This window comes from Ambystoma mexicanum, chromosome 8, assembly GCF_040938575.1.
Source record: "Ambystoma mexicanum isolate Mex_15411 chromosome 8, UKY_AmexF1_1, whole genome shotgun sequence".
Taxonomy (NCBI): Eukaryota; Metazoa; Chordata; class Amphibia; order Caudata; family Ambystomatidae; genus Ambystoma; species Ambystoma mexicanum.
This window is the reverse complement of record NC_090929.1, coordinates 402,260,289-402,273,390: the sequence shown is the minus strand read 5'-3', so window position 1 is coordinate 402,273,390 and position 13,102 is coordinate 402,260,289. Positions and strand designations below refer to the sequence as shown.

The following is a 13,102-nucleotide window of genomic DNA, read 5'->3' as shown; positions in this document are numbered from 1 at the left end:
TCTCCTTACAGGTGCGGCGTAAGAAGTTGCGGGATGTTAAAGAATAATGCCTCCGGTGGTAAATCAGGTAAGTCTATGGTGGTAAAAAGAGATTGTATTTGTTGGCTCTCTCGGCTTACCTTATATTTCTTTTGTCCCCTAGATGCTGGAGTTCGGCGAGGAAAATGATGGAGGCAGCACCGAATCGAAAAATGCTGTGAGGACTGGTGAGGATGGCGCGGCGCTGAAGCTGGCGATGCGACGCGTGCAGAAATAATGTCCTTTCCAAGTTCGAAGACGTGATGGATCCGGAATCAGGTAAGGAATTAAAATAAAGTCTGTGTTCAATTCTTTCCTCTTTTTCTGGGAGCTCTGGATTCGAGGCAGGAGTGGCAGAAGACTGGATGCTGACTGCAGGCACGGTGAGCGTTATGCTGCTGGATGCAGAATAACGCGAAGCATGTGCTGCTGTTCGGGCGTGGTTTAAATAGCCTTCAAAGTAGTCCCAGGTAAGAAGTTCCCCCAGAACCACACCTGAGTAAAAAATAGTCCCTGAACTAAAGTAGCCCCATTCAGGCCTCACGTTGGCTTGACTTCATTGCAGCATGGTCTGCATGAGGTAAGTAATGTACATGAGCCTGGCGCCTATGGCACCAGGACTGATTTCCTCTATGAGCCTGGTGCCAATGGCGCCAGGACTGTACCCAGACAGCCCCTAGCCGGGGCTGCTGGGTTTTTAGTAAGCACCTGGATGCCTGCTCCCGGAGCTGTTGGGCTTGGTCCGGATGCCCGGGGGTAGGCATCATGACAGGCAACAAGATGGCAGGGTTCAGGGTACTACATCTCTGCAAAGTAATGTTGGGTGCAAACAGGGCCAACTCATACCTAGCGAGCTGTGCATTAGTTAAATGTTGCATTTGTGTTTTGTTCAGGAGAATATCTGTTGCATGGGGGAAAACAACAGTTAAAGAATGACCCAATACTATGGTTCCTGCTTGTTTCCCAGAAAGGTCAGCAGCTGCTACCCCCTTTAGGTAATTTTGCAACCCTTTAGCCACTGGGTCTACGGTGGTCAGAAAATAGGCACATGGCCTATTTTTGTCCCGTTGTGGTTGAGTTGGGACCGGGAAAGCACACCCTGTTAGTTCATGCACAAACAGAGAAAATGGTTTAGTATAGTCTGGTGTTCCTAAAGCAGGAGAGTTACATAGCGCAGACTTGAGTGCCTCAAAGCTTTCCTGATGAGACAGAGTCCAGGGGAGAGGTACAGGGGTAGTGTTAGTAGTAAGTTCCAGTAAGGGCTTAGCTAACAAAGAAAAGTTTGGAATCCATTGTCTACAGAATGAAGTCATCCCCACAAATCCTCTAACCTCTTGCTGTGTGCTGGGTACTGACATGTCAAGTATCATTTGTATTTGCTGAGGGTGCAATCTTGTCTCTCCCTTAGTAAGTAAATGACCTAGATAAGTGACCTTTTGCGCACACAATTGTAACTTATTTGGGCAAACTTTGTCCCAAAGGAGCTAGAAACTCTAGCAGGTGCTTGGTGCAGTCCACACACCTTTCCTTGGTATCTGCTGCTATAGGTAGGTCCTCAACGTACTGCAATAACAGTGCCTGGAGATGGGGTTTAAGTGTCCAATTTTGTTTTCAATGCTTGGCTGTAAATGCTTGGGCTCTACATATATCCTTGGGGTGCTCTACAAAATGTGTAAAAGCGACCGTCTATGCTAAAGCCAAAAAGGTACTGGCGGTTCTCATGTATTAGAATGCTGAAAAATGCATTCTTTAAGTCCACAACCATAAGGCATTGTGCGAGGGAGGAACCATAGTAAAAAGTGATGTTACCTGGATCAGCTGGGAACTGTGGTACCACAATTTTATTGATAATGCGCAAATCTATCACCACTCTCCATGCAATAATTGATCCTTCCTTGCCATCCCTTTTTTTCTGAACAGGCAAAATTGGGCTGTTACATGGGCTCCCTGCTATTTCTATAACTATCCCTTTATCCAGTAAATCTTTAATTACTCTTCTTAGCCCTACTAATTCTTCCTGGGATGATTTGTATTGGGGTATCCTTGGAGTATGACATTGGTCTTAACGTGAATTTGAATGGGATTTACTGCCATGCATCGTACTTCGTTTTTACCTGACGCTCGCACGCTTTTATCCCCTTTCTCAAGTTCGGGTAGTAAAGTGTTAGTGGTGGAAACATAACATTTAGCGAAAGATTCAGGAGAGCAAGCGAGGTAGATGCCATCCGGCGAACAATAAAAGTTTGCATGCAATCGTTTCAATGCGTCCATGCCCAAAAGATTTAAAGTTTTTATCTGTTGCAACAAACTGAGCCATGCAAGAAATGGGCCCTATCTGAAAGCGAATGGGCTCCGATGCTGGTCTGTGGACTGGATAATTAGAAAATCCCATAGAGGTGTTCATTTTCACAGAGAGAGGTATTGAATGCACTAGTTTGTATTTAAAATGAACTTCTGCTTCTTTTCAGCAATGTGGGGTCCACAGGTATTTGGACTCTGCCTTTCCCCTCTCCTGGGCATCCCTATGTTGCATAGTAATCTGAATATGGCTGGTCTTCATAATAGTCCCTGGCAGAATACTGCTGTCCTGCCTTAGATCAAAATAATTGGACTGTTCTTGGCCCTGGTTTTCCATATTGTTACCATCAAACTGACTCTCACTTCCTCTTACTACTTCTCGTCCCACAGACCTTCCTCTTACCCTTGTATGTTTGCAACATCCCCGAATCCAATGATCTGGGCTCTTGCAGTAATGGCCTCCATCATTCACTATTCTTCCTCTGTATGCTGGAGGAGCAGTTACCCCTCCCCCTCTATACATTCCTCTTCCTTGTGACATACCTCTCCCTCTGCCTTGTTCTGGAAATGCTTGCTGCATTAATATATTGGTCTTTAAATCTTTTCTTTCCTTTTCACACTTTTCTTTTTGAATGCCTATCTGCATAATATCTGGCCATAGTCAAAATTTGAGCTGCAGTCTGCATGGGCCATGTTGATTCATATGTTTGTGGGAGCAGTCCTTCCACAAAATGTGAACAAAAGGCTTTTTGCCCTTCTATGGTACCTAGATCCATACTTCCTTGCAAAGTACTTTTCTACCGACTTGCCTTTGTCCTGTCTAGAGGTGGTTCATTTATCCAAATTCATTTGTTGCCAGGGCACTATTTGCTCAATTCTTTTGATAACAGCCTCAGTTAGGGCCAATATGTCCTCATGCAATTTCCCTGCCCCCCCACTAAAATTCACTACTTCCCTTTCTTCCAAAGTCTCCCACTTGAATGATGGTTCTTCACTATTCTGTTTCCTACACGGTCTCCATATGTCAGGAGGTAATATGCATGAAAAAGGTGGTCAATATCCCCTAACGTTAATGGGCCTGTGCATACAGTTTTGTTAGTCTGATTATACCACTGTTCAGGATTCTGTCTGATGTCAGGAAAATCTTTGGTAAAAGACAACAGCTCCATCCTATTCCATGGTACATGTACATGATAAGTCGGATGGTCTGAGCTAGACCCCGGAACTTCCTCATAGGGGGCTGATTAGTAGAAACGGGGGCTTTTGCAAGTCACTCAAGTAAGATTTGAACTCCATGTTCACACCACAATTCATTTAAGTTAAAGCTCTTGCTCCTGCAGTCTATTTCTTCACACTGGTCAGGCAAAATCCACTCCTCAAGAGACCTCTGACTGCCATTATGTTTTTTATATTTCACAAACATAATCCAGATAACTCATGCACAATGATATTATTTGCCTGGACTGGTCCCTTCATTAATCCCCTAATCCATTCTTCCAACCATGATTCAATGCGTACCCGGCTTTCTGGAAGTATGGAACCCCGAGTAGAAGGTCCCTTATCATCCTCACCAGTTGTGTCTATCTTATCATCCACATTACATAGAGGCAGAAGAGGTCCCTTAGTCAATAAATGTTCCAGCAAGGGGTCTGGTTCTGAATACTCGGAGGGTACAGAAGCCTGTCCGAGGCCTATGGACAACATAAGCCTTTTTTCATGAATAAGTATTTCTGTCATCCTGTTCCAAGTCCTCTTTTAACTTCTGTTGATCATACATATTACCTAGCCTTATCTTGTTCTGACTGTGGCTTCCCTTTTTTAACTGTGCTTCCCTCATTGCTGTCCGCCCAGCATAATCTTCCCATTTATTCTGTTTCCCACTGAAGTGATCTAATTTCCTTTGATCCCTCTGCTGACAACCTTTCCCTGAGGTACCCTAATTTTTCAAAGTCAATAGTCCCATGCTCTGGAATTTGTGAATTGGGATTGTCAACAGTATATCAGTGGCATTCCTTCAATAATAATACCACCAGTCCTTTCTTTTAACCATTAATTCCCATCCCGGGGAACCCTCTGGGGGAGTCGGAACATGCTGTTCAATTTTATTTAAGCATTTCAACGCCCACAACATTTGGTGCTAGCATTCCCCATGTTTCCCATGATCATAAGGTTGCAATATGCCTAGGGTCACTTAAAACAGTGGTACCCAAATATTGCAGTAGAAAAGAAAAATATAGCACATATTAATAACACGTTCCAATCAGCACCCATCACAACAGTTAATCTGTAGTTACTCGTTTCATTTCACTCAGTCAAGTCTGTGCCGGTGTCTCTAAAGCAAAAATGCTACTCCAGGCAAGGACATCGGTCGGGGTAAATGAGTGTGTCAGGAAATCTGGTGAGGTATGTCTTAGACCGTGGCTGCAGGAAAACACAGTCCAAATCGTGCAGTGCGCTCCATGGTAGTTTGTCATCTGTTGTCTTTTCTCAATCGCGGTAGATAGTCTTTCTGGATTTAGCCGATGAGGTCCATCTGGGCTGCCATTTGTAAAAAAAGATGCAAATTAAAGTAAAGCTTTGAGTACCTTGGTTCTCCCGCCTGGAATATAAATCAAGAATGAGACACCTTCACAGAATAAGATGGTCACAGATAATTTATTTGCATCAACAAAGTACTGGCACAGAGATAGGCAATATATGTTTCACTAGTGCTCTCCGTTAACATGACACGGAAATAACACAGGGTCCTTCAAAGGTAACTCATTGACAGGGTGAATGAAGTTCAGTGAGTAATTATAGTGAAATACAAATAGACACGCAGGGTGAGGCTCAACATGAGTTTTATTGTTTTATCTATCCTTAGCCTGAGCTCGGGGGGAGGGGGGTCACCACCTGCTGGAATTTGTGCATGATTATTTGATCGCAAGCTATTTCATAGCTTGAGAGCAGTGCCTGCAACTTACCACACACACAGAGTTTGTTGGGGATTTCGCTGAACTGTGGTGTGACATTGTTTTACAGAGGAAAGATAACTGGTGTTCATTTAATATGTATTTCCACAAGGGTCCGAAACATTTTGGGTCCACAGTCAGCTTGTTTTAGTTTGAGCTTTCTAGGCAGGGGAAACATTCTTGAGAATAGCGACAGAAAAGCCTTTATCCAAACCCTTTTATTTTAATAAAAATGACTAATGTCTGCCTCTCATTTCTGATCCCTCATGTCAGGTTTCCCATCAGTTCATCAGTCAGGAGGGTCTACTGTCAGCTTTCCCCTTAGGAGCTCTTGTTTGTATTCACTTTCTAAAGTAAGTGTGTAAGTGTGTGTGTGTGTGTGTGTGTGTGTGTGTGTGTGTGCGTGTGCGTGTGTGTGTTGTTCAAGAGATAAACATCGTTACTTTACATGAAGTTGCCAGTTTGAGCACATTATCTTTAATGTGTTCTTTACAAGCGCACATTTTCATTTCCTGAGCACGCGAGGCGGCAAACACTTAATTAATAATATACTAATTCCCGGCATTGCGGCAAGTAATCTTTATTGCGCGTGATCATCGGCTGCGCGTCAGAGAAGATAAACTCCATTCCTCACCTCAGAATTACCACGGTCTCCCGTGACAGTTCCGAAAAGCCCAGCGAGTTGGTTACAATGTAAAGAAGGTTTGGAGTTCGTATTTCTTTTTTTTTGGGGCTGAAAACTAGTAAGCGGCCTAGACCAGGGTCACAGTCCAGCTTATCTAACAGTTCCCATTAAGTTTTTAAAGCATTGTTTATGTTTGACAAGTTTAGAAATTAACTGAAAGTAAATGGTCATCCCCATTTTAGGGGCATTAAAAAAACCACAGAACTTGATAAAGAAAGTTGAGGCAATTTTCAGAATTGATGATGGAAAAAAACACAGAATCAAATAATTGAACTATGGTGCAAGTAATGAGAAGAGAAGACACACAAGACCCTGGTTGGTAGTTAATAAGTACATCCTGGGTATAAAGAAAGATAAAAGCAGTTTCATCTAGAGGGATATTTGTTTACAGCCTTTCAGCAATCAGTAAAGGCTATCAGGTACAATAGGCTACAGGTGGGGTGAATTCTCAGAAGAGAAGGGGAAAGATCAAAAGCATGGAAAAGATTAATTTTCCAGAGACGGCAACAGGACCTGGTTTGTTATTTTATCCACTTCCCCTTTCCCCTCAGGGTTGTCGGCCCTGTAATTTTTGAATTGAGGATTGCAGAGTAGGCGAAGCAGGGGGGGTCTGTGGGGCCATCTTCATGTCCTGCAGGAAGCTAGAACTGGGACCTTACACCTCATATATGGTGTCAGAGTTGGGATTGGATTCAGTTGACACAAACTGGGGAAAATTTAAATTTGAGAAACATAGTAAGAGCTTCCGATCCTACCATTGCTACTGAGCAGTCTATAGGATTTGACTTATGCAGCAGTAAGGGAGAATTGATCCAGCCTGGGGACCGAGCTTTATTAGCTACTCACCTGGTCCTTATTTCCCCTCCAAAGTAACATTAGATTGGCCTCTAAGTCAGATTTGGACTGGCAATAAAGCTTAGACGTATTGGCTGGAGTCATAGACCCTGATAATAGAGGAGATGTAAAGGTGTTGATACAAAATAATGGAAAGAAACTCTACCAAATTAAGTCTGGTGAGAGAATAGCCTAAGGGATTTTAGAGAAGGCTCTATTTCCTAAACCCTAAGAAATCAAGGGGTGTGATGAAACTGGGAGAGGAACAAAAGGGCTTGGAGAAGCCAATATGTAGCCTCCCATTAGACCAGCAGAAAAACCTATCCCTAAAGCAGAGAAGAATCTGAGGTTATTCCCGACCTAGCTGCTTTTGCCAAAAGAAATGATCCTTTACTGGCAGAACCTTTTCTTCAGATATTACCTGAAGTGGAATGGTGGGATAGAGGAGGACCATTTTTTTCTTCTAAAAATGTGGTTTGTTATATAGGGGAGATGTTGGACCTGATGGTATTCCTAGTCAACAAATAGTGGTACCTAAGAGTCATAAAACCATTGTCTTGGAAATTGATCATTCTCATCTGATGGTTGGACATCCAGGAACAACTAAAATCCAAGCTAAATTGTGAATCGATTCTATTGGCCAGGAACATATGCTGATATAAAGAATTGTGTTAGTACTTATGTCCTTTGTCAGAAACCAAGTACTCAGATGCTTCCCCCAGCTCCCTTACAACCCTTACCCTTATCGACATACCTTTTACATGTATAGTTATGGGTATAGTGGGACCCCTAGAACCATAAATTTGGGAAACTGCTACATATTGGTGATATTAGACAACGCAACATGTCATCCTGAAGCTTTTCCCTTGCAGAATCACACCTCACAACAAGTTCTAAAACTTCAATTCCCTTTTTCGCAATAGTTGGATTGCCAAAGGAAATTCTGACCGATCAAGGATCTACCTTTATGAGTAAACTCATGACAGCAGTGAAAGAGATTCTTCAGATTAAAACTTTGCATTCTTCTATCTATCACCCCCAAACTGATGGTTTGGTTGAACGATTCAATAAATAAGACCGTAAAACATATTCTGAAAAAACTGGTATAAGTGTATGGGAAGAATTGGGATCTTATGACACCATTTGCCCTTTTTGCCATTAGAAAAACCCCACAATCTTCTACAGGATTTTCCCTATTTGAGTTATATGGCAGAGAACCAAGAGATGTTTTGGATATGTTACGAGAGACATGGGAAGAACGGGAGAAGGTCTCTCTACCATTATCGCAAACTGCTCAACTACTGAAAGAACATATGGCAGCTATTCCAGCCATAGTACAGATTAATATTACTAGAACTCAGGAACAGCCGAAGGAATATCCTGATAAAAAAGCGTGTTAAAATCTTTTCTGTTGGTCAGAGAGTGTTATTCTTTCTTTCATCCTCAGAACGTAAAATGTTTCCTAGATGGCATGGGCCCTATGAGATTATAGAACAAATCAGACCTTCCAACTATCGAGTCTTACAACCATACAAGAATTTAATTTAAACTCAAATTTATCATGTAAATCTTCTTAAGGAATGGAGAGAGAATCCTGTTGAGGACACCTTAGTGATGTTAACTAGACTATTATCTGAAGGGAATAAAAGCAATACTCTATCCCTCCAGATTTGGCACAAAATCAAAGACCACACTCAATGGACCTTTTGGAACAATTCCCTGATGTTTACAGAACAGACAGGAACAGTAAAAGGGGTATATCATTGTATCTGTACTCCTCCAGTAAAGGTTATTCATTTACAACCATATTGAAAACCTGAGAGAAAGAATGTCATTCCGAAAGAGTTGGAAACAATGCTAACGGCTGATAGAACATTTTCAAAGCCCCTGGTCTTCCCCTAGTGTATTGGTCACTAAATCAGATAAATCGTGTAGATTTTGCATTTATTTTAGAAAGGTCAACTAGGTTTCCCTATTTGATAGTTACCCCAGGCCTAGAATTGATGACCTTATTGATGGGTTGGGTGCTGCAAAATATCTCTCCACCACTGATCTGACTAAAGGCTACTGACAGGTTCCAATAAAGCCTGTATATAAACCGAAAACAGCTTTTTCCACTCCTTTTGGGTCTTTTTAATTTGAAAGTACTACCTTTTGATCTTCACAGAGCTCCAGCTATCTTTCAAAGGTTAATGGATCAAATTCTTCAACCTTATGCTTCTGTTTGTGGAGCCTATATTGATGATGATATCATGCATAGCAAAACCTGGCAAGAACATATGTACTATCTATAAGCCCTGAGAAAAGCGGGACTTACCTCAAATCCCAAAAAATATCATCTTGCTAGGTCTGCAGTTAACGATCCTGGGTTCTTTGTAGGAAATTGACTAGTTCAAACCCAGACTGAAAAACTCAAAGCAGTTAAAGAAATCGTTTCTCCCAAAACCAAGAAAGAGTTAAGAGCCTTTTTAGGGTTAGTTGCATATTATAGACTATTTATTCCTAATTTCTCATCCATAACCTCTCCTCTGACTGATGAACTCAGAAATGCTGAACCTCAGAAAATCAAGTGGTGCCCTGAAGCTCACATGTGTTGATAAATTGAAACATATCTTGTGTAGTGAACCTGTATTGAAGGTGGCAGACTTCAATACCGAATTCATTCTACAAACGGATGCCTCACATACAGGTTTAGGCGTGGTTCTTTGACAGAGTCATGATGGTACAGAATACCCTGTCCTTTATATACGTAGGCATTATTTCCTCGCAAGCAAAAGTATGCGACTCTTGAACTTGACTCCCAGACTATTAAGTGGGCCATAACCTACCTTAAAAATTATCTGATATAAGGTTTTGACTTGTCACAGACCATGCCCCATTAAAGTGGTTAAGCCTTTGCTAAGACACTAATGCAAGAGTCATGTCCTGGTTTCTTGATTTACAGCCCTATTGTTTCACTGTAGAATATTGAAAAGGAAAAGAACAGGGTAATGTGGATTTCCTTTCCCGATTCCCATCAGGGGCTATGAAAACAAGCGACATTAGGGGAAGGGCATGTGATGAATCCTGAATGAATCCTGGGGAAATCTGGAGTAAGAGTTGTGATTAGCAATTGAACACTAATGATGAAGTTGAAGGGCAAGCACTGTACATATGTTCATATATGAAAAGACAATATGGGGATGATTGGAACAAGTATTGCCACAAGCCAATGAACAATACAAATGAAATTGACAGACAAAGATTGAACAAGTCTCCAAATTTAAAATGACAGTATGGGGGAAGTTGGAACAAGTGATACCCAGAGACAAAGTATAAACAGTGAAGGAGTACAACTATGTTATAATTCCAGAAGAAGTCATAAAACATAGTGAAAGAAGTGCACTAAACAGTGAGCCTTTGGGGAAAAGATACCTGGCAGAGGAGTACACCAGGGGATCTGCAAACCCAGAGGGGGATTCCGGCAGGAGAGTACGCCAGGAAAACATAATTTTGAAGGTGCTGTGTAGAAAAGACACTTTTACCATCCTTTAAAACACCATTATTTGAAAAAGACACTCCATCATCCTTGGGAGGGCGTTGTGTGGTGCAGACATTTCTACTAATCTTAAAGGAACAATGTTTGAGCAGAACACTTTCAATGAGACAGTTCAGGGGAAGGGAAGGGAATCAACCCCTGGATACAAGGATTGTTTTGTTGGATTTACACATTTGGGTTTTGCACACATTTTGCTGAATTTAAAGCAGAAACATTTACCTTGCACCTCTTTTTGTTCAATGTTAGTGTGAGGTCAGATACATTTTGGACACAAGGGCAGCTTGTTTCTAGGCAGGGAAACTTTCTTTAGGACAGGGACAGAAAGGCCTTTATCCAAAGCCTTTTAATTTGAATAAAAATGACTAATGTTGAACACCTTACAACTCTGTGTCTGCCTCTCATTTCAAGTGCCTGCCTGCACCTCAACTCAACCAAGAACAGATTCCTTCTCTTTGGAAACCCCACAAACAGCCACAAATGCAGGATTGGCTGATTGTCAGAAAGCTTAATGGGTTTACACCTTCCATGGGTTTCAGAACAATTGTGAAAGTCCTGGTAATCTTACACCTTGATCGTGGCAACTCCCTACTCGCAGGAGACCCAGATGCCACTGTGGTCCTTTTGAACACTGTCTAGCACACCACACCACATCTCATGACTGAACCATGAAAATGTGGCCATATCACTCGCATCTTCAATGTGTCGCACTGGCTAACCTTTTAAACATGCATGATGTTTGAGTACCATTAATTTGGCTAACAGTAAACATCTGTTATTAGCGCCAAGATGCCCATTCGGGGGTGAACGTGCGCTTTACAAATACACCTGCTATGTTATGTTATGTTTAAGACCTCCTGCCTTAACTACAAAGCTGTCACAACCAACACACCACTCTGTGGCAAGAAACTCTCAATTTCGGGGGGCCAACAAACTACTATAAGCCACAACATAGCCAGACTGGAAATAAATAACTTCAAGAGGGAAGAAAATAGGACACAGCCTTTCCTGCTATGCTCTGTTTATCTGGCACAAGTTATCAGATAAGACTGCCCCCCTCAATCGCCCACTTCATGGGGGACCTAGATAAACAACTCCTCAAAGAACATCTCGCCAATCACTGATCACTCCACTCAACCCTGCTTTCTACCTTTCTGAAGATCCCCCATTAAACATACTTCTGCTACCCCTGCCTATATTTGTAATGCCGTGAGTGTGTCCCCTGTGTATAGCACTCTGTAGCTTCCCAACTAGGTTTTATGAACCCCATATATACAAACACTCATGTATAGAAACGTATAAAAATGAAAACCACCCAACACCTGAAAACTTGATATGGGGGATCTATAGCCATTTGTCCTAAAATCCAGGCGAGTGAAAGTGTTCCAGTGTCGTAACATCCATGTCTGTGAACCCCCCACCTTATCTTGAATGTAAAGTCTATGAAACCACACTGCCATATCTTGAATGCTCAGTCTATAAAACAGATTTTTTTCTTCCCATTTTAACTCCAAAATTCCAATCATCACATACCAGTCGCTGATTTCCCAGAATCCTTCAAGTCCAATGCCTCATGTGTACCCTCAGCGTGGCTTTCCTCTTCAGAGAATTCACTCAGCATAGCCTTAAAAACATAAAACATATTTGGGTTTCAGGTTTTCTATGATCAAATACCACAACATTTCAACGCATCAAATTTGTAGTACTTGTTGAATATTCTTTGACCCAGATATATCAAAGAAGGCTAATGTAAATCAAGCATTGTTTTTTTCCTGTGCAACTGTCACATATTTGTCTAAGTGCAAACAGAAAAACCAAGTATGGGAAAAGCACCAACTCCCCACATCACCTAACACAGCATTGGCTACCTGTTTGTCTAATTAAACCCGAGCTAGGCCCTACCATGTTGGCAAGGGATGGTCTGTAACTGAGTACTTCCACAATACGTGAGTTAAATTCCAAGCTTTTTGAATGTTTCTTTGTAGTGAAGAATCCCAAAACAACATTTATACATATATTTTAAACAGTGTGTGTGTGGAAAAGCGAACCTTCACACTTGCACATAAGTGTATTATGAATGGCAATTATTGCATGAATCCTTCAATGCAACCTCTTCGAGACATATTCATCTGTTATTACTTTAGAAATCTTGATGACATCACACTGGTATTTTCTCAATACAGACTACCAGGAAAACATTGCTTAAGTAAAAGTCTTCATGTGTTCCACAATTTACTCCATATCTTTTGTCTGTTGTACTTACTCCAATCATATGTAAATAGGCTTCCTAGCCTGACAATTTACTCTTTGTGGTGTTATTAGTTTTTTTGATGGGTATAAAACCAGGGGTGTTGCTAGGTTTGTAAAAGATCCAGGGCTAGACTCATGTCGAGACTGTAGGGGCTAGCCAGCCTTTTGGTTGCAGTCCCTAAACATCTATCCAGCACTACAACCAAAAGACACGGTCTATAGCCCCGCCAGCCCCTCCCTAGCAACACCTCTGTGTACAACTATGGTTTCCCTTGAATTGCCATCACTGCCAATAAGAATCCTTTTTGTAAATCATATAAGGCCATATTTAGATGAGGGCTAGCTACTGTGAGGGAGTGAAGGGACGTTTCCCTCCATACATTCTATACAAAATGGACCACTTGCTCACGCACTAGTGGGGGACGCCCCCATGGCCCTTATGCTAACATCAGCATAGGTGGGGCTATTGCGGGACACACTTGGCTTCCATTTTGTGGACCCTCGAGTCCACTTGGGGGCCAATATAGTTGA

At 41.9% G+C, this 13,102-nt stretch overlaps 1 protein-coding gene across 1 annotated transcript in view; it reads right to left on the bottom strand.

Moving 5' to 3' along the window:
- The window catches only part of C8H9orf43 (chromosome 8 C9orf43 homolog), a 906,643-nt gene that overhangs the window by 32,093 nt on the left and 861,448 nt on the right, over positions 1-13,102 (bottom strand). Inside the window, exon 12 of the mRNA XM_069612161.1 lies at positions 11,855-11,945. Within this exon, the coding sequence (XP_069468262.1) occupies positions 11,855-11,945 (91 nt within the window). The remainder of the gene's footprint in view (positions 1-11,854; positions 11,946-13,102) is intronic.